We start from the raw sequence: 21,686 nt of genomic DNA, 5'->3' as shown, positions 1-21,686 counted from the left end.
GACCTTTCTCTCTGTCTCTCTCTCTCACTGTCCACTCTGCCTGTCAAAAAAAAAAAAAAGATTGTTTTGTTGGGACAGCCATTTGGCCCAGTGGTTAAGATGCTCCTTTGGGCTACCCACATCTCCTATCAGTGCCTGGATTCAAGTTCCAACTCTGCTCCCCATGTGTACCCTATAAGGCAGTAGTTAGTGATGGCTCAAGTAATGGGTCCCTACAACCATGTTGAAATCAGATTGATGGCCGGCGCCGCGGCTCACTAGGCTGATCCTCTGCCTGCGGTGCCAGCACCCCGGGTTCTAGTCCCGGTCGGGGCGCCGGATTCTGTCCCGGTTGCTCCTCTTCCAGTCCAGCTCTCTGCTGTGGCCCGGGAGGATGGCTCAAGTCCTTGGGCCCTGCACCCACATGGAGGCCAGAAGGAAGCACCTGGCTCCTGGTTCCGGATCGGCGCAGGTGCCGGCCATAGTGGCCATTTGGGGGGTGAACCAACAGAAGGAAGACCTTTGTCTCTGTCTCTAACTCTACCTGTCAAAAAAAAAAAAAAAAAAAAAAAGAAAAAAAGAAATCAGATTGAATTTCTTGGGCTCCTGGCTTCATCCTGGTCTGGCCTCCGCTGTTGGGAGCATTTGGGGAACAAACTAGTGGATGGGAGACCTGTCAGTCTATCTGTTTCACAAATAAATGAAAAATAAGTACATAATTTTCTAAGATGGTTTTGTTTAATATATTTTAAAAACCCACACAACTTAAAGTGATACTATAGAGGATCAGAAAATCTGAGAGGCAACTGTGTTTTAAGGCAATTTCAGCTTTAAGAGAAAATGCGGGAGACTAAACATGCTTATGACAACTTGTAGAACCTTGATATGCGTAAATGAGAAAATGATTCAAGATAATCTTTTTGTATTACAAGAGGTTCTTTTGTTTTTAAGATTTATTTATTTGAAAGGCAGAATTAGAGATCTTCCGTTTGTTGGTTTACTGCTGAAGTGGCCAAAACAGCAAGGGCTGGACCAGGCCAAAGCCAGGAGTTCTAGGTCTCCCACATGGGTGTTCAGAGCCCAAGCCCCGGCACACAAGCAGGAAGCTGGATTGGAAGCAGAGCAGCTGGGACTGGCACTGGCCCTCATGGGATGCTGGCATCATAGCAGCTTAATCCACTGTGCCATAACACCAGCCTCTGTGAGAGTTTTATGGAAAATTTGAAGCTTTTTAAGATTATTTAATCCCATCTAAATTCAGATTCTAAATTATGTTCCCAATAGATAAGATAGTTTATTTATAACCATGTTTTATTTGTTCCCTTCCTGGTATTTAGCTTTCATTCTGATTCAGTTATTTAGGCTTACCCAGTTTTCTGTATTAATTTTTCTTTTTTCTTTTTTCTAGATTTTTAAATTTGACAGGTAGAGTTATAGACAGAGAGACAAAGATCTTCCTTCCATTAGTTCACTCTCCAAATGGCCGCTACAGCCGGCACGCGCCAATCCAAAGCCAGGAGCCAGGTGCTTCCTCCTGGTCTCCCATGCGGGTGCAGGGCCCAAGCACTTGGGCCATCCTCCACTGCCCTGCCGGGCCAGAGCAGAGAGCTGGACTGGAGGAGGAGCAAGCAACCGGTACTAGAACCCGGCGCCCATATGGGATGCCGGCGCTGCAGGCGGAGGATTAACCAAGTGAGTCATGGGGCTGGCCCCTCTGTCTAGTAATTTTTCTAAAGAATCAGTTTAAAGGAGGTAATGTGGCTGTCATACAGCAAAGCCTAATTCTCTGGCCTAAAATTGCATGATGAATTTTTGTTTATGCTAACTAGAATTCAGTTGGCTATCACTTTACCTTTTTAAAGATTTATTTATCTGAAAGGCAGAGCTACAGAGAGAGAGAGATGGAGGGATTTTCCATCTGCTAGTTCACTCTCCAAATGGTTCCAGTGGCCAGAGCTGGGCTGATCAGGAGCCAGGAGCTTCTTCTGGGTCTCCCAGGTGGGTGCAGGGGCCCCAGCACTTGGGCCATCCTCTGCTGCTTTCTCAGGCACATTACTAGGGAGCTGGATTGGAAGTAGAGCAGCCAGGACAGGAATTCTCACCCAGGACTCCAAATGGCAACCATATGGGATGCCGGCACTGCAGGTGGTGGCTTATAGCGCCTAAAAAAATGTTCTTGAGCACTGAGCACTATTAATAATATATTTGAGAATATGGTAGGTGGTTAAAGGATCCCCACACTTGTGTTGCTTTTCGGAGATGAATGATCTGCCTCACATTTAATTGGGGGGAAATACATTCATATTGGGGGTTTGTAAAATATTTAACTTGCCTGTGAGAAATGCACTCAGCCAGTACCATAAAAGATCAGGAAACAAGATGTGATTAAAAAAATTTTATTTTTATTTGAAAGCAGAGTCACAGAGCGAGATCTTCCATCTGCTGATTCACTCCCGAAATGGCCGCAATGGCCAGGGCTGAGCCAGGCTGAATCCAGGATCCTGGGACTCCATCTGGGTCTCCCAGGTGGGCGCAGGGGCCCAAGCACTTGGGCCGTGTGCCGCTGCTTTCCTGTGCACATTAGCAGGGAGTGGGCTGGAAGTGTGATTAAGTGTACGTACAGTGATGTGCCATACAACGTTTCAACAACAAACTACAAGCCACGTAACTTAGGTGTGTCGTAGGCCATCCCATCACGGTTTGTCTAAGTACATTCTGTGTTGCTTGCACAGTGGACAAAATCACCTAACAGCATATTTTTCAGAATGTGTTCTATCACTTAGTGACACATGACTATAATTATTACAGAATGACTTTTCCTTGGATTTCTGCCATTTATTTTTAAATGACAGTGGCTGAATAATGTCGTTAGTACCTATTGCAAATCTGAATGAAGAAGCGGGAGGCGGCATGGTGTTGTTGAGACCCTTTTATTTTTTTAAAGGACTGTTTTAAAATTTTCAACTACAAAACAGACTCCATACATTCTGCCATAAATAAAAACAAAACAATAAGGCAGGACTCTACAGAAGCAAACCAAGAACAACAGTTTCTCAGAAAATGTGATAAAATGCTTTACAATCATAAGCCATCCAGTTTTTAAAATAAAACTGTTGAAAACTCACAGATCTTCAAACGGCACATACAAGACACCCTTGAAGAGGGAACAAAATGTGGTTCTGCCATTTTGTACTGTTCTCACATTTTTGAAACCTTATTTGTTTAGAGCATAGGTCTGTTCCATATTCTAAACTTCACACAGGTTGGTTGGTTGGTTTCTCAAGAACCATACGATAGAGGCACCAATGACAATACTTTGTTTCTAAGAACCTTGGAACAAAGTGTTGTCTCTTTTAAACATATGACTTAAGAGGCAGAGAGGAAATCCTGGGTGAGTTCTCCCAGCGGCAGGTTTGGAGCCTGCCTCATCGGATCCGCTTCTGCTGCCGCGCTCTGTAAATGTCGTGAACGGGGGGGACGACAGCTCCCTTTTCTTCATCGTCATCCGAGTCCTCGTTGGGCCTCTTGATGGCCTTGGTGAGCACTGCGTTACTTTCCACTGGGCCGTTGCCTTCTACAGCCAGCTCTGGGGCCCCTCCAGTAATGATCCTCACAGCCTCCTCGACAGCTGTTGCAACAAAACAAAAAGGGCTGTTGGACAAGATTTAAAATTAAGCTACCATGAAAGACTATGTATGTTCCTCTTTATCTTGTTTTTAAATATGATTTATTTGAAAGGTTCACTTTGCAAATGGCTGCAAGAGTTGGGGCTGGGCCAGGCCTGAAGCCAGGGGGTTCATCCTGGTCTCTTGATGTGGGTGCAAGGGCCCAAGCTGGGCCATATTCTGCTTTCCCAGGCACATTAGCAGGAAGCTGGATGAGAAATACAGCAGCTGGGACCGGAACTGGTGCGCATATGTTATGTCAGCATTGAAGGCAGTGGCTTAACCCTCTGTGCCACAACGCTGGCCCAGTATGTTCTACTTTAGAGACTTTGTAGTTCATTTCATAGCCTACTGTTGGCAAAGCATGGGACAGTACCATGTGATACATAATTAAAGGGAAAAGACAAAAGTTGCTGTTAAAAACAGAGGCTGGCATTGGGGCACAGTAGGTTATGCCACTGTGAGGAGCTGGCATCCCATCAGTGCCTATTCCAGTCCCAGCCATTCCACTTCCAATTCAGCTCCTTGCCAATGCACCTAGGAAGCAGCACAAGATGGCCCAAGTACCTGGAAGACCAGCATAGGCTTCCTGGTTCCTGGCTTCAGTTTGGTTCAGACTTGGCTGTTGCAGCCATTTGGGGAGTGAACCAACAGAAGATCTCTGTGTGTCTCCCTCTCTGTCCTTCTGCCTTTCAAGTAAATAAAGTCCCTTTCATAAGCTAAGTCTGGTGGCGTGCATTCACATGAACAGCAATGGATGACATTTTACATAGAATAGGACTCCAATCACTCCTGCGTCTGTACGGCTGCCCGTTGCCTAGTTGCTGTGGAAGCTTCCACAGCAGTGCACGCTACCTGTTCTGGACAGGAGACCACAAGTGAATCATACTTTGAAATGGACCTTTCGTCACTCACTGTTTGGTATCTTGCATCTTCGGAAAATTTCCATCAGTTCATCCACTTGTACAAAAGGACCCTATATTGACACAAATTTTAATTTTAATCCTTAGTAATATGACAGGTTAAAATGGCAGCACTTTATATATTTCCCATTACACACAAAAAAGCACACAGTTACTGTAACCCATGGAGTGTACCTACTGCGAAAATAGGAACAAACCTGGAAACAGATAGGAGGAGGGAGAAGTTTCATTAAAACGACGGCTGCAGGGGGGACAGGGAACACTCCACCAGGGACAGGGTGCAAGCCTGGAGCTGTGAGAGAAAGAAAAGTGAATCAGTGCGATGAAAGTGTCTAACAGAGAAACTAAAGTCATTTGTAGGTAAAGTTTTCTATGTCTCTTTCTTTGTTCTGGACATTTTAAAATGCTTTTAGTGCTTGTACCTGCTTGACCACATTCAAGTAGGTAAAACAGGAAAAGCAGCCTCAATCTACTGGGAGGCAGCAAAGTAGACAACTTTCTTTCTGAGCCACCCAAGTCATTGGCTGAACAGTCCTGTTAAAGCCAGTTATTCAGGGGCAGGCATTTGGCATAGTGATTAAGCCACTGGTTGGGACACCCATAGTCCCTATTGGAGTGCCAGGGTTCTAATCCTGGCTCTACTGATTCCAGCTTCTGCACATGTGCACCCTGGGAGGCAGCAGGTGATGCTCAAGTCGTCCCTGCCACCTATGTGGGAGGCCTGGATTGAGTTCCTGGCTCCCTGCTTCAGCCTGGCCCAGGTCTAGCCCCAACTGTTATAGGCATTTAGGGAATGAACAAGCAGGTGGGAGCTATGTCTCAATTTTTTTTTTAAACCCATTACTCAACATGTTTAATCATAAGGGCCCTGTTCAAAAAGTATCTGGAAGGGCTACTAACCATTGAGTATAAGTATGCCCAAGTGACACCGCTGAGTAAGTTTCCAGCTGGTCAGGTATTCTGCAGGTAGCAGCATTTCTGAAAACTCAGTATCACTGCCAAATGGGTTGCTGGAATCTGGATCACTGAGCATTTTTTTTTGTTTGTTTGTTTTTTAAAGCATATTCTTGGTTCAGCTGGTTCAAAGATTACTGCCAAGTCATTTGTTACAGAGACCCTAAGTCTAGCGGTTAACCGACCATGGAAAGGCCTTGTTACTTCCCCCCCACACACCTTGGATTTAAGTCAACAAACAGAGGTCTTGGTATTGGATCTAAATCATGGCTTACGTGCTAAATGCCGTGGCTGAAATGGAATCATCTGCTGAGTGTCTGGCTTAGGGTATTCTGGTTTTCTATCCACTTCATCTTTCAGGACAGGCACTATAGAAGGAGCTACAACTGGGTCTGGAATTATAGCTGCTAGCTTAGCACGGGAAACATCCTGAAAATGCAGAACAGAGAATCCTAAACCTGAAAAGGACTTACAGAATGTAATTGTGCACTTCTACAGTCTTGAGGACTCGGTGTGAATAACTGAGTTAAAAATGAAAGAAAATGCAGGAGGGTTAAACAAGAAACTTAATAACAAGAAAACAATCTGGCTCTGAAGGCTTGGTGCTTTATAGCCTCGCCCACCCCTTGGTAAGAACCCCTGGACGCGGGCCAGTAGGGCAGTTGTAGAAAACAACTGTGGATAAAGCTGTAAACCTGGCGCCAAGAAGAGGAAGGGTCATTTGGAGGAAAATCCAATATTTTTGATCTGCCCCTTCCACTATAACTTTCTATACATTAAGTACAGAAGCTAGCTCAAGTGAGGTCCTGCTTCATGAAGAATAAAATAAAGTTTATTATTATTTAACACTGGTTACTAGATTTTGCTAATGAAATGAAAAATCATTCCCAATGTTGTTAACAGGGGAGAAGAAAGACTGACTGAGCAACTGCTATTTGTCAGGCAGCTTTAGCCACTTGCTATACTTCCTCTTTGATGAGACATAGTAACCCCTCCCTGTTATAAAAGGGACTGGGGTCAAAGAAGTTCACACAGTTAATACGAAAGAGAGGCTGGGGAGACCTCAAACCCATGCGAAGGCTGCAGAGTCTACGAAGCACATGAGAGGAGCAGGAGCGTCACCTGTTAACAGAAGCCCTGTTTAAGAGGAGCTCCTCTGTTACAGGCGACCGCGGATCAACAGCCTCTCGAAACAGAAAGGAACCCCTTCCACTAACAAGGGTACAAGAGCATTTCATTTCACCAAATCGTGCTTAACTGATGACATCTGCTCTTACATGGGCAAACTGAGATTAGCCGACACACTGGGAAGTGCTTTTCTCTCTTGTGTGTACCACACCATTCACCACATGTAGAAGCAGCACGTTCATTCTTCCCCAATAAAAGTGTAAAAGTAGCAGTAAAGTGGAAAATTCATTTTCAATAACTCAATCTACTTGGAACTAGAAAATTATTTTTTTCTTTAATTTCCATTTTCATCTTGGAAAAGCTGAATAACCTTTTGTAATAAGTCCACAAAGTAATTTTAAAATATCTGACTTTTCATTGAGAAACTACGAGCAAAACCGGATCATTCCTGAGCTATAATCCCTTGGTTCAAAATAGGAATCTGAGAATTTTCTCACTTATATTAGAAAAAGAAATTATAAAAACCATCTTTTTTAAAATAAATCTACATTTTTAATATATTCCAAAGAAACTGCAGTAATCCTGTTTTACAAGTTTTGATTCTTCTCTTGTTTACTTTTTGTACAGCACTGTTCTTTTATAGTAGAGATTCAATACAAAATAGTAAAAAATTCGATAAAATATAGTAGTAATTCAATAAAGACATTAGGCCTAGAGTGAGTTGTGCATTAAGGATTGAAAAAAAAATAGGAATTTGGAACTGGCACAGGACTGGAGCTTCCATTAACAGAAATGAAGCTCCATGCTGGTTAGTTCTTCTCAAGGTTCAGAACCAGAGCCAGGCCAAAAGAGGGCAGCAAGGACAAGGAGAATGAAGGTCAGGAACACTCGAAAAGCAACAAGGACTTGGATATACAACTTCCCTCTGAATTTCCACCTTGGTCTTCATTCTCATAGCACAGAAAGATCCAGAGATGACAGAAAAATGGTTTACCCAGCAAGAGTGTTCCTGGGGCTGCGTAAACATTTGTTCTCCTTAGCCAAACAGGTTCAAGTACTAGATTTGTCTTCTGGGGATTCATTAGTGTGTGTAGGAGAGTTCCAATACTAGAAGACAAATTCCCAGAAGGAGCACTACTGTAAGGATACAACCCCTCAGGAACTATGGATTTAATAAGCTGTAATGTGTCTTCATTGTATGTTACAAAATACACAACAGGAACTACATTTGGCTTAACATCTGTCAAAACATGTTCATCGTTTTGGTAAGAGCAATTGGAACAACATCAACAAAAAAATCAAAGCCCTAAAATCATAATATTCTTTTTTCTTTCTTCCACACTAACCTTATCAGGGAAGGAATCAAAGTGTTTGTTAAATCTAACTTTAATTCTTACTTTCTTCAGCGATATTTGATACTCATAAAGCCAAGGGAAATAACTGAACTTGTTTTCTACAAATCTTGTTAAAGCTAGATTAATTTACATTTCAGAATTTAAGAACAAAGGTTCCCGTGAATTCTCCTATAGCCCTGGAAAAGTGAGCACACTCCACGATCCTGATGCTGTGGACGTACCTTGTAACCCAGCGCTTTCAGCTCACTGGCAGAGCAAGGATATAAATCCATGAACTTGTATCTGTCTACCAGCAAAGCCGTTTCTTTGCCCTCATACTCTTCTTTGAAGGCTGTAAATCTTCTTTTCTCCACTTTGAGTATACTGGCTAGGTCACCAATATTACTTTCAAAAGCTAGAAACCGGGCCCAGATTTCTCTACAAGAAAATAAATATAATCAATACTTAATTATTCTGGATTTAGGGCAAGAAGTCCATTTGCAAAGAAGCCTTAAGTTCTCTTCCCCTTTTTCTAAATTATAAAAAGCCTTTTTTATTACAAAGACTCCTAAACTATAGGGAAGTAGATGGTAGATAATGAATACCTATACCATTATTCAGATTTACTAACAACATTTGGCTGTGTTTGCATTATTTCTTCTTTTTTGAGAGGTTAGACAAGAGCTTCCACCACTGGTTCATCCCAAATGCCTCCTACAGTTGGGGCTCTACCTGGCGAAAGCCAGGAGCCAGGAATTCCATCCACGTCCCACACCTGTGACTGCAGCCCAGAGTCTACATTGGTAGGCAGCTGCAGTCAGGTACGAGCGCCAGGAATCTAACCCAGGGACTCCAGTGTGGGGATCGGGCATCTTATCGGCTAAGCTGCACTTAGCCTACTGCCTAAAGCAAACTTTGATTATGTCAAAAGTCTGCTTTTGACTAAAGGAGGGGAAGATTTCAGAACTAAATGATCATACCAATTTCTGTGATATATTCAACTAGAAAGACACGAAAATATCCAGTAATAAATTGGTAGAGATCTCTCAAAACATTCTAGTCACTATGCCAATAAATAAATAAATAAACAGGTATGGAAATACTGCAAAAGCTTGAGAGAAGAGAGAATTTTCCTGATATTCATATTCAAGCAAACATTCATCCCATGGGTCACATCATGGTTAAAACTTCCACTAGAACCTAATAACCAAGTTTGGACAATGACTTACCCAGACTTCTCTGGAGGAAGGCTTCCAGATGTTAAAACTCGTTCAAACAGAACTCGGGTGTTATTGTCCTCTAGAATATTTTAAAAGATTTTATATATCAAAATTTGTTTTACAATTCAACAATGTGCAAGAATACTTCAAAAGTTTGTGGGAAAATGGAATTTAAAGTCTATTTTGCTGCAAAAAATTTTAGAAACCCATGCATGAGGGGGGTCTTCAAAAAGTTCATCAAGAATATGTATTATGAAAAACTGTGAATTTCAAAAATTTTAGCAACAAAATAATTTTTTAACTTATTTGAAAGGCAGAGAGAAAAAGGTCAGTCTTCCATCGACTGGTTCACTCTCCACATGTCTGCAACAGCTGGGGCTGGACCAGGCTGAAACCAGGAGCCTGGATCTCAATCTTGAGCTCCTGTGTAGATGGCAGGGACCCAACTACCTGGGCCATCATCTGCTTGTTGCTCCCCAGGGTCTATGTCAGCAGGAAACTGGAATCACAAGTGGAATCGGACTCAAACCCAGGAACTCGGACATGGGGAGCGGTTGTCCCAAGTGGCATTTTAGCTGCACGATCAAATGCCAGCCCCAAAATAAACACTTTTTCTGTAGTACTTTGAAAATGAACTTTTCTAATTCCATTTCCATAAACTTTTTGAAGTACCCTCCTGTTTTCACAAGCATTATCTTAATCCTCACAAAAGCTTATACAGAGAGTTGGGCCGGCGCCGCGGCTCACTAGGCTAATCCTCCGCCTAGCGGCGCCGGCACACCGGGTTCTAGTCCCGGTCGGGGCGCCGGATTCTGTCCCGGTTGCCCCTCTTCCAGGCCAGCCCTCTGCTGTGGCCAGGGAGTGCAGTGGAGGATGGCCCAGGTGCTTGGGCCCTGCACCCCATGGGAGACCAGGAAAAGCACCTGGCTCCTGGCTCCTGCCATCGGATCAGCGCGGTGCGCCGGCCGCAGCGTGCTGGCCGCGGCGGCCATTGGAGGGTGAACCAACGGCAAAAGGAAGACCTTTCTCTCTGTCTCTCTCTCTCACTGTCCACTCTGCCTGTCAAAAAAAAAAAAAAAAAAAAAAAAAGCTTATACAGAGAGACAACTATTATCTGATTTTTATAGATGAGAAAATTTGAGGTTCAAAAAGATTGACTTTTAAAAAATTTGTTTCAGAGAGTTACAGGGAAAGAGAGAGAAGAGGAGACAGAGAAAATCTTCTAAATGCTGGTTCTGTCCTCAGATGGCTGAGCCTCACCAAGGTCTCCCGCACGGGTGGCAGGGGCCCAAACACATGGGTCAGCGACAGTGAGTGACTCTTAGCTGGCTAGTGATGAACAGAGCTGTATGTGGAAGCCACATCTTATTCCATCTACTTCACTCTCCTCTGTGTTATGCTGCAGTTATAATGGAAACATCCCACTGGATGTTTGAACCAAATATCTTATTTGCCTTTTTTAAAAAATGAAAATTCCTTATCTGCTGACATTATAATGGTCAGGCTACTGATATTTTAAAAATACATGGACTATGAAGGCTGTCCAGTTCAATTTTAGACATAATTGAGTTTTTTACTTCGAGATACCAGAACTACTCTGTATTTAGTTATTTTTACCTTCTTGGAAAGATATAAAAGCTAGGTTAGTAGATAAATATGCAAGTGGTAAATGAAGTAAGAATGATTGCTATAAATATATTAAATTTTAAGAATCTTTGGCCGGCGCCGTGGCTCAATAGGCTAATCCTCCACCTTGCGGCGCCGGCACACCGGGTTCTAGTCCCGGTCGGGGCGCCGGATTCTGTCCCGGTTGCCCCTCTTCCAGGCCAGCTCTCTGCTGTGGCCAGGGAGTGCAGTGGAGGATGGCCCAGGTGCTTGGGCCCTGCACCCCATGGGAGACCAGGAAAAGCACCTGGATCCTGGCTCCTGCCAACGGATCAGCGCGGTGCGCCGGCTGCAGCGGCGGCCATTGGAGGGTGAACCAACGGCAAAAGGAAGACCTTTCTCTCTCTGTCTCTCTCTCACTGTCCACTCTGCCTGTCAAAAATAAAAAAAAAAAAATAAATAAAAAAAAAAAAAAGAATCTTAGGCCGGCGCCGTGGCTCACTAGGCCAATCCTCCGCCTTGCGGCGCCGGCATTCCGGGTTCTAGTCCTGGTCGGGGTGCCGGATTCTGTCCCGGGTGCCCCTCTTCCAGGCCAGCTCTCTGCTGTGGCCAGGGAGTGCAGTGGAGGATGGCCCAAGTGCTTGTGCCCTGCACCCCATGGGAGACCAGGATAAGTACCTGGCTCCTGCCATCGGATCAGCGCGGTGCACTGGCCACAGCGCACCGGCCGCGGTGGCCATTGGAGGGTGAACCAACGGCAAAAGGAAGACCTTTCTCTCTCTCTCTCTGTCTACTCTGCCTGTCAAAAAAAAAAAAAAAAAAAAAAAAAAGAATCTTAGGAGATCCTCTGTAGCTGAAAGTGGGAAATGACACATCTTGCTAAGCTCTAAGGCGTCTTAAAATCTAAGAATTCAGGACCGTGCTGTGGCACTGTAGGTAAAGCCACCGCCTACAACACCAGCATCCCAATATGGGCACTGGTTGTGTCCCAGCTGTTCCATTTCTTTTCTTTCTTCCTTTTTTATTTTTTTTAAATATTCTTTAATTAATATTAATCACTGCAGGATCTACACTTATATCCTCTTTTTATTCACACTTTTTGTTTATTTCAGTTTTTTTCAGCTGCTCCACTTCTAATTCAGCTCCTTGCTAATGGCCTGGGAAAGCAGCAGAAAATGGCCCCAAGTACCTGGGTCCTTCCACCCATGTGTGAGACCCAGATGAAGCTCCTGGCTCCTGGCTTCAGCTTGGCCCAGCCACAGCCATTGTGGCCATCTGGGGAGTGAATCAGCGGATGAAAGATCTCTCTGTTGCTCTCTTGTTCTCTCTGTAACTTTGACTTTTAAAATAAATAGATAATTTTTAAAAAATAAAATGTAAGAATCTAGCAGTAAATATAATAACCACTTGATTTAAAAAATATTTATTTATTTATTTGAAAGGCAGAGTTACAGAGAAGCAGAGAGAGAGAGAGAGAGGTCTTCCATCCACTGGTTTACTCCCCAGATGGCCACAATGGCTGGAGCTGGCCGATCTGAAGCCAGGAGCCAGGAGCCTCTTCCAGGTCTCCCACACGGGTACAGGGACCTGAGGACTTGAGCCATCTTCTACTGCTTTCCCAGGCCATGGCAAAGAGCTAGATTGGAAGTGAAGCAGCCAGGACTCAAACTGGCACCCATATGGGATGCTGGCATTACAGTTGGTGGCTTTACCTGCTACGCCACAGAGCTGGCCCTAATAATGACTTTTTTTTAAGATTTATTTTGTTTATTTGAAAGACAGTATGACATAGAGTGGGAGATCTTCCATTGCTAGTTCATTCCCCAATAAGCTGCACTCTTAAAATGAGTGGGGCCAGTGCTGTGATGTAACAGGTAAAGCTGCCGCCTGCAATGCCAGCATCCCATATGCGCGCCACTTTGAGTCCCAGCTGCTCCACTTCTGGTCCAGCTCTCTTGTGTGGCCTGGGAAAGCAGTAGAAGATGACCTAAGTCCTTGGGCCCCTGCACCCACATGGGAGACCTGGAAGAAGCTCCTGGCTCCTGGCTTCGGATTGGCCCAGCTCCGGCCGTTGCAGCCATCTGGGGAGTGAACAGTGGATGGAAGACCTCTCTTTCTGCCTCTCTGTAACTCTGCCTTTCAAACAAAAAAAATCTTTAAAAAAAAATAAAATGAGTGTATTTATGGTATATAAATTATACCCCAATAAGGTTGTGGCTAGCAGGTAAAGCCACAACCTGCTGTGCCAGCATTCCCATATGGGTGCTGATTTGAGTCCCAGATGCTCCACTTCCTATCCAGCTCTCTACTATGGCCTGGGGATGCAGTAGAAAATGGCCCAAGTCCCTGGGTCCCTGCACCCTTGTTGGAGACCCAGAAGAAGCTCCTGGCTTTGGATCAGCCCAGCTCTGACCATTGCTCCGATTTGGGGAGTGAACTTGTAGATGGAAGACCTCCCTCCCACCCCCCACTGCCTCTGCCTCTGCCTCTCTATAACTCTGCTTTTAAATAAATAAATAAATCTTTAACAAAAAATCCAGCAGAGTGGTTGGCTTTCCCTCAGGGTAGCTAACTTATTATGTGTCCATATGCAAAAGAAAACCCAGAAAGAGTACATGTATTAGACCAAAGCACCGCATCAGTGACCCCCACCTACAGTGTAACATCCTGTACTTTAACAAGTATTGAGTACATCTTGTGTTTTATCTTTTTTGTTTATCCCAAGCTTTGCTGTAGTCACACTTTTTACCATTCCGTAGAACTTTATAATATGCTGTGTTTTGGAATAATGCCTTCTCTTTCTTTACCTGGCTAGCTACTATTCATCTTTCAAGACCCAACTCCATGCTTTCTCAATGACATCCTCTAGAACAGTACTGTCCAACAGAAATATAATGCAAGCTATACATGTGACTGAAGTTTTCTGGTAGGCACATTGCAGGTGAAAACAGGTAAATTTTAATGTAGTTTATTTAACCTAAATATCCAAATTATCATTTCAATAGATAATAGGAAAAATTAACATATTTTACACTCAATTTTTGGTACTAACTATAAATCTGGCATGTATTCTATACTTACACCATATATCATTTCAGCCTACCCGCATTTCAGGTACTCAGTTACCTAGCAGTGTAGGGGCTACCACAAATGTACAGCACAGCCCCTCTCTGTGCTTTGGAAGTGCTTCGTCCAGTGTTCTATCATAGTAGTCAGTTTATCTGATCACGATCAGCACAGTCATCACAGTTAACACCTACAGAATTCTTACCACATTCTACATATAACCCTAACATATGCAGAAATCATTTAATCCTCTGGAAACATTATTACGACCATTCTGCAGAGGAGAAAACTGACATCTAATATTAGGTACTTAACCTCGAAACTATACTACAATGAAGCTTCAAATGATGATGCGATTCTATTACACATCGGATTCCCTATGAGAACACTCTGATGCGTCCATTCACTTCTGTATCCCCAGGGTCCTTTCACCTTTGTACCCCCAGATTTTAGTAATCAGAAGGTAATGAATAAATATTTGATGCATGGATAGATACATGGACAGACAAATGAACTAAGACACTGATTTTGGAAGATAGCAATATTGACATCAAATAATCCTCACTTGAAAAATAACAAATATTAGACAAACTAATAACTAATAAAAAAAGGCAAAATAATGTGGTGAGGAACACTGATTTCATACAAGAAAATTTACCAATTAAATGCCCCACTGTCTCACTTTTTGAAATTGTCTTTTTCCATTGTGTAGAGTCACTAAACTGAAATACAAAATCATATTTAAGTTTTATCCTTTTATGCTATTTGGGTATACAGAAAGCTATGTTACAGAAATATCATTAAAATTATCAATATATACTTCATAATCATTTACATGGCATACACTTATGTATTTCTTTTTTAAATAAACATTTTCTCCAGATTGTTTTCTGTTAAGAAATTGTGCATCTTAGGTTGTGGGTAACGACTAAATGAGGTAGGTATGTGTGTGTGTGTGTGTGTGTGTGTGTGTGTGTATGAATTATCTAGTACAGTGCCTAGTACAAAGTAGAAATTCAATATGGGATGACTATTATTTCAACAGAATAGGGAACTAAAAATAAAGGTGCCAATAATCATAATATTTTAAAAAATCTCTTCCGCAGTAGCCTCAAAACACTTTACTACTTTGAGTGTTGGGAAACGGGAGAATTTGCCTGGAGGCACCAGAGATGAGATATGAATAGTTCTGTGTCTCCTAACTCTGACTTTACGGTCTTACCCTGTGACTGATGGGACTTGACTGTGTAGAGACAAAATTCTGCAACCTCAAAAGGCAGCTACCACTATTCAATAAGTACCAAACTCATGTTTCATTGAACACAGATATTTCTTGAGTGCTTCCCAAGTGCCTGGTTCTGGTGTAATATCAGAATTATAATACATTTAAGAAGGAAAACACACAGCAACATAATTTCAGATGCCTTAATATTAAGTAACCATTGGAAATTCCTGAATCAACTTACCATTGAGGTGAGAGAGATAGTCAATATAGGCCAGGACATATTCTGGAATATCTCCATATTTCTTTAGCCCCAGCTCAAAAATCTTAAAGGCAACTGATTTGTCCTAAAAGTAAAGAGAGTAAAGTACTGATACCCTTCAAGTATCAGACAAGACACTCAAAACTACAACACCTAAATATGACAAGATAAAATTAAAATATTAAAAAAAACTGCTGAGCTAAAAACTATTCAAGTTTTAGGTTCAGAATATAGTTATTAATAAGATATAAATTAGCAAGCAGTTAAAAATTTGCTGGGGGCCGGCGCAGTGGCATAGCGGGTAAAGCCGCCACCTGCATATGGGCACCGGTTCAAGTCCCAGCTGCTCCACTTCTGATCCAGCTCTCTCTTATGGCCTGGGAAAGCCATAGAAGATGGCCCAAGTCCTTGGGCTCCTGCACCCGTGTGGGAGACCTGAAAGAAGCTCCTGGCTTCAGATCGGCGCAGCTCTGGCCATTGGGGCCAAATGGGGAGAGAACCAGCGGATGGAGGACCTCTCTCTGTATAACTCTGACTTTAAAATAAAACAATAACTCTTTTTTTTAAATTTATTTTATTTATTTACAACCCTAGCCCCAGACTACTTTTCTTTTAATTAATGTATCTCAGATGAAAGAAACGACTTCATCTTTATATCTGGATTTCAGTATTTACCTTACTACAGTAATATTCCATGAGTGCTGCAGTAACATAGACATGGTGGCGAGTTCTGGTGTCTTCTCTTGCTTTTTTAAATATCATTCTTCCAGATTTGATACCTTCTGCTCTCCTCGCGAATTTCATATATTGGATATATACCTATGCAAAAAAGTGTTCATACTCTACAAATCAGAACTGTGACCCTTGTAGCAACTAATACTGTTTCACTTAATTATTATACTACTATGTGTCCTGTATACAAAAGCAATCCTGAATATCTAAGAAGTTAGAAGGTAAGTAGGATTATAGATAACACACTAGTTAAATCCACAAGCTACATTTACTGCGTACTACAGATGCATGCAAACTGATTTTTTTTATTGAGATGTAATTCACATATCACAACATTTACCCTTTGAAGTGCACAATTCAGTGGATTTTAATAGAATCACAAGGCTGGACAATCATCACTATTTAATTCTAGAATATGCTAATTTTAAGGGGGAAAATGTAAAAACTACCAGAAAACACTCCATTAATGAATATTAATATTTAGAAAACTCAGTTCAATTTAATGGAAACATTTTAAAATAAATGTTCAATTTCACATTTTCATGGTTTATTTAAAAATTTTAGCTCACTACAATTTATGAGCCTTTTTTTTTACTTAGTACCTTCAGAATATCAAACATGAGATGAATGTGCAGTATTTGCTTATAGAAAAATGACTATCAGTATAAGTCCTGGTTTGCTCAGTTTTGATGTCAAACTATGTTGCACAGTTTCAGTGGAGGGCTGAATGCACTGAGTTCTTCAAGGAAAGCAGTGTTACGTAGTTCGTCACATTGCTGCCATCTAGCACAAGGCACAGACTCCAGCAGTGTTCTGACTGAACACATTTGCTGAATGAATTAAAAAAATCTGAATAAATGTGAGCAGTTGCAGCAGTGGCATCTCACTACAAACGAATACACAAAAAATGTAATGTAGCCAGTTCATCTGAGGCGTGGGTCTAGAGCCCCCGGCCGAGGCTGCTTTCCTTTCCTCCCAATCAGAGGGCTCCATTGCGCTTTCAGAGAAACTCAGGCTGTGAAAACCAGTACTACAGAGCAGCATTGAGGATGAAGTCTGCTCTCTCCAGTCTCTTTCTCCTGCTTCTACTTATTGAAAAAGAAATATTAAGCAACAATGATTTGGCATAAACTGACTTCAAACCATGATCACAAGAAGAGTGTTAGAGAAAGCATCTCTCTAAGTGTTGTGTATTGTGGCACTGAAAAAAAAGTTCAACAGAGAACAGAGCAGTAATTGTCAGTGGTTATGGCAGATGGCTGGGTCGCCTAAAATGAAGGAAACTGGGGTTGGGGAGCGTTTCATATCTTGATTGTGATGATAATCTTGTGACGTGCTGTTATTTGTAAAGGTTCATAGACCTATATAACAACAACAATGAATTTTATATATGTAAATTCAATTATTTTGTTACAAAAGATTATAAAGTTTGGAAAAAAGGATCTGTAAAGTTGCTCACCAAGGTTGGGTCAATATCCTCAATTGCCAGAAGTCTGTTATATATACTGTGGACCTTCTCATACTTCATGCGACTCTAAGGTAGTAGAGAAGTGAACATAAGTATATACTCATAAACAAGCAGCACTGAGTTCTCATAAATCCAGATGCTGTACCAACTCATTCACGATGATCCATGCTGTGCAATACAAGCTGAGTACTAAAAACTGATCATGGCCTGGAAAAAGCAGCAGAAGATGGCCCAGGTGCTTGGGCCCATGCTACTCATGTGGGAGACCTGGAGGAAGTTCCTGGCTCTTGGCTTTGGCCTGGCCTAGCCCCCAAGGTTGTGGCCATCTGGGGAGTAAACTGATGGATGGACGATCTCTCTGTTTCTCCCTCTCTCTCTCAGTAACTCCTATCAAGCAAATAAATCTCTTCTTAAAAAAAAATCATTTTATATCATCTCTGTCTACCAAAAGCAGTATACCTGGCAAGGAAGCAGCCAGAAAAAAAGTTCAGTCCCACAGTAAAAACTGAACTATAGGGTTGAGTGCTGTGATGCAGCAGATTAAGTTGCTGCGTGGAACACCCACATCCTATAGCGGAGTGCCTGTAAGAGTATTGGCTACTTCACTTCCAATCCAGCTTCCTGCTAATGCGCCTGAGAGGCAGCTGATGATGACCCAGGTACATGGGTGCCTCCCACACATGTGGAAAACCTGGATGACATTTCTGGCTCCTAGCTTTGATTTGACCCAGCCTAACCTGTTTGTAGGCCTTTGGGGAGTGAATCAAGGAATGGAAAATATTTCTCTCTTTTCCTCTCTGCTTTTCAAATTAATTATTAAAAAATTATTATTTTAAAAAACAGTGTGTCCCAAATATTGCATGGAACACATTTATTTAAAAATAAGTTGAATTATAAGAAAGTTCGAGGGGCTGGCACTGTGGCCTAATAGGTTAAGCGATCATCTGCGATGCTGGCATCCCATATGGGTGCTAGTTCAATTCCTGGCTGCTCCCCTTCCCATCCAGCTCCCCACAATGCACCTGGGAAAGCAGCAGAGGGTGATCCTAGTGCTTGGGCTCCTGCACCCATGGGGGAGACCCAGAAGAAGCTTTGGCCTGGCCAAAGTGTGGCCATTATGGGGAGTGGCCATTTGGGGAGTGAGCCAGCAGATAACAGAAGTTTTCTCTTCCTCTGTCTCCCTCCTCTTTCAGTAACTGCCTTTCAAATATATAAATCTTTTAAAAAAAAGTTTAAACATTTTTACTCACCTCTTCATAATCTGCATATGCAAAATATAGAAGCATATTCTTCTTCAATAAAGTGCTTATGGCTCTTTCATATATATTAGCAGCTTCATCACTAAATAATTTGGCATTATTCATATCCTAGGAGAAAAAGAAAGTTCAATAATTTTAACATAGTTGAAAGAGAATAAGATGAATCTGCCATTATATACATATATGAAAACATACCCACACATACACAATTATGCATTTCTAGATTCTAAAAAAATTCCAGGGGCCAGCGCTGTGGTGCAGCGGGTTAACGCCCTGGCCTGAAGCTCCGGCATCCCATATGGGCACCGGTTCTAGTTCAGGCTGCTCCACTTCCAATCCAGCTCTCTGCTATGGCCTGGGAAAGCAGTAGAAGATGGCCCAAGTCCTTGGGCCCCTGTACCCATGTGGGAGTCCCAGAAGAAGCTCCTGGCTCCTGGCTTTGGATCGACACAGCTCCGGCCATTGTACCCATCGGGGGAGTGAACCATCGGACGGAAAACCTCTCTCTCTCTCTGCCTCTCCTCTCTCTGTGTAACTCTGACTTTCAAATAAATAAATAAATCTTTAAAAAAAAATTCCAAAAACTTCCTCCATATTTTAACTTACAGAAGAACCATGTAAGTGCTCTAAATGCTTCATCCCTTTAATACATTTAAAAATAGTCACTATATTCTGACTAAGGCAGTCTGTCTAATCAAGTGAGTCTCACTAAGATTCATACTGAAATATATTTAAAATTTTCAACACTTACAATTTATTACCCAAATTCAGTGTTGTGTTTTTCAGCAAATCATTGCTCTATCAAAACCACAAAAATACTAATGTAGGGGAAAAAAAGGAATACTCACCCCCTTCTCTGCGAGCAGTTTACTTGATTGCTCAAGATACTGGGCAGCTTCATACCAAATATCAGGATGATGGCCCAGCACAAGTAGGCACTGTTCATAAGCAAACATAACTAAGGGAAGACATTCACAAATAAGATCCAATTAAACATTATTCGTAACTACCAATACATCACAATTAAGTTATCAGGCTAGGATAGGGTCTGAAATAATAAATAATTAGAAAAAAAAAAGCTTTAGTGTTCTAAATTTACAGATTCTTTAGTGATTTCTGGAACCATCATTCAAACAAGCCCCATCTCTCCATCATCTATTAGATTATATTTATTCAGCTCCAACTCGATGTTAGGGAATATGAAAGACACTATGACTCTCTCTGCCTCTGCCTCTCTGTAACTCTGCTTTTCAAACAAATAAATCTTAAAAAAAAAAAGAAGGGATAGAAACTGGTCAGATGGGAAAAGTGGAGTGGAAGAAGGACATGGATAGCTACAAAAATCATGTAGGCAAAAGACAGTATTAGCAAAGGCTTATGGGTGAGAGATCAAAACTGAAGAATTCAAGAAACTTCCAAACTCTAGCCCAGCAGGGGCAGAATAGTTTGTGTAAGAGTAATGTTCCTCAGGGCCGGCGCTGTGGCGCGCTATGCTAAGCCGCCGCCTGCAGTGCCAGCGTCCCATATGGGCACCAGTTCATATCCTCTTACAATCCAGCTCTCTCCTATGGCCTGGGAAAGCAGCAGAAGATGGCTCAAGTCCTTGGGCCCCTGCACCCACGTGGGAGACCTGGAACAAGCTCATGGCTCCTGGTTTCGGGTTGGCTCAGCTCAGGCAGTTGCAACCATTTGGGGAATGAATCAGCGAAGGAAGACCTCTCTGTCTCTCCCTCTCTCTGTAACAATCTCTCAAATAAATAAATAATAAAATCTTTTTTAAAAAAAAAAAGTGAGGCAACTAACACAAGGTATATTTGAAAATGACCAAAAAACAAAAGTGGGCCACACTGAGTTAGAGCCATACTTAATATTGCCTTTTTTTTCCCCCAAAGAATATCAATATCTGCAGCTCTGGGATAACTGGAACTCAAACAAATGCTGTATTCTTACTGGCTTGAAGCAACATGGAGTTCTGGGCTATAAGAGCAGATGGAAATTGATCCCCAAAAGGAGAGGCGAGAATCTGAAAACTTGGGCATAAAGGTCCCCAAATCATTAAGAACTCAGCAGAAAGCAGAGTTTGGAATTTGAATCCCATCCAATTAGATGGTTTGCGTAAACACCTTCAACTTTCCATTACGTGTAGTAATAAAAACTGTCTCAGGACCAAGGGATTTAAACCCTGAAATTAAGAATAAAACTAAAACAGATCCATCCTAATAGTAAAAAATGAATCTTCTACACAGTCTAAGTGATGTACCAGTAATTTAATTTAGTGTTAAAATGAAACTCAACATTCTTCAGAGGAGAATGACAGAATCTTTAGAGAGTTTACTTTTTCTTTTTTAAGATTTATTTTATTTATTTGAAAGTCAGAGTTATGGAGAGAGCCGGGGAGAGAGAGAGAAAGAAAGAGAGAAAGAGATCGATTTTCATCTGCTGGTTCACTCCCCTAATGGCAGCAACGGCTGGGGCTGGGCCAAAAGCTAGGAGCCAGGAGTTTCTTCCTGGTCTCCCACAGGGATTCAGGGGCCCAAGCACTTGGGCCATCTTCCACAGCTTTCCTAGGCACAATAGCAGGGAGCTGGATAGGAAGTGGAACAGCCAGGACTCAACCGGCTCTCACATGGGATGCTGGCATTGCAGGTGACAGCTTTGCCTGCTAGCCACGCCAGCCCCAAGAATTTACTATTTGTACATTCAAACAGTTTCTTTCTTTCTTTCTTTCTTTCTTTCTTTCTTTCTTTCTTTCTTTCTTTCTTTCTTTCTTTCTTTCTTTTTTTTATTTGACAGGTAGAGTTAGATATCGAGAGAGAGAGCAAGAGAGAGAGCAGTGAGAGAGACAAAAAGGTCTTCCATTGGTTCACTC

At 42.2% G+C, this 21,686-nt stretch overlaps 2 protein-coding genes across 2 annotated transcripts in view; both read right to left on the bottom strand.

Annotated features, from left to right (window-relative positions):
* CD59 (CD59 molecule (CD59 blood group)) overlaps nt 1-21,686 on the bottom strand; it is a 684,742-nt gene that overhangs the window by 41,802 nt on the left and 621,254 nt on the right. The window lies entirely within an intron of this gene.
* Nucleotides 2,894-21,686, bottom strand: part of CSTF3 (cleavage stimulation factor subunit 3) — a gene marked incomplete in the record, with an annotated part of 87,551 nt that continues 68,758 nt past the window's right edge. The window contains 11 exon segments of the mRNA XM_070071771.1: nt 2,894-3,607; nt 4,560-4,620; nt 4,765-4,859; nt 5,797-5,950; nt 8,226-8,421; nt 9,213-9,282; nt 15,341-15,443; nt 16,034-16,177; nt 17,550-17,624; nt 18,809-18,925; nt 19,666-19,775. Of these exon segments, the coding sequence (XP_069927872.1) occupies nt 3,405-3,607; nt 4,560-4,620; nt 4,765-4,859; nt 5,797-5,950; nt 8,226-8,421; nt 9,213-9,282; nt 15,341-15,443; nt 16,034-16,177; nt 17,550-17,624; nt 18,809-18,925; nt 19,666-19,775 (1,328 nt within the window).

Source organism: Oryctolagus cuniculus, chromosome 1 (genome assembly GCF_964237555.1).
Source record: "Oryctolagus cuniculus chromosome 1, mOryCun1.1, whole genome shotgun sequence".
NCBI classification, from domain to species: Eukaryota; Metazoa; Chordata; class Mammalia; order Lagomorpha; family Leporidae; genus Oryctolagus; species Oryctolagus cuniculus.
This window is presented reverse-complemented; position numbering and strand designations above follow the sequence as displayed.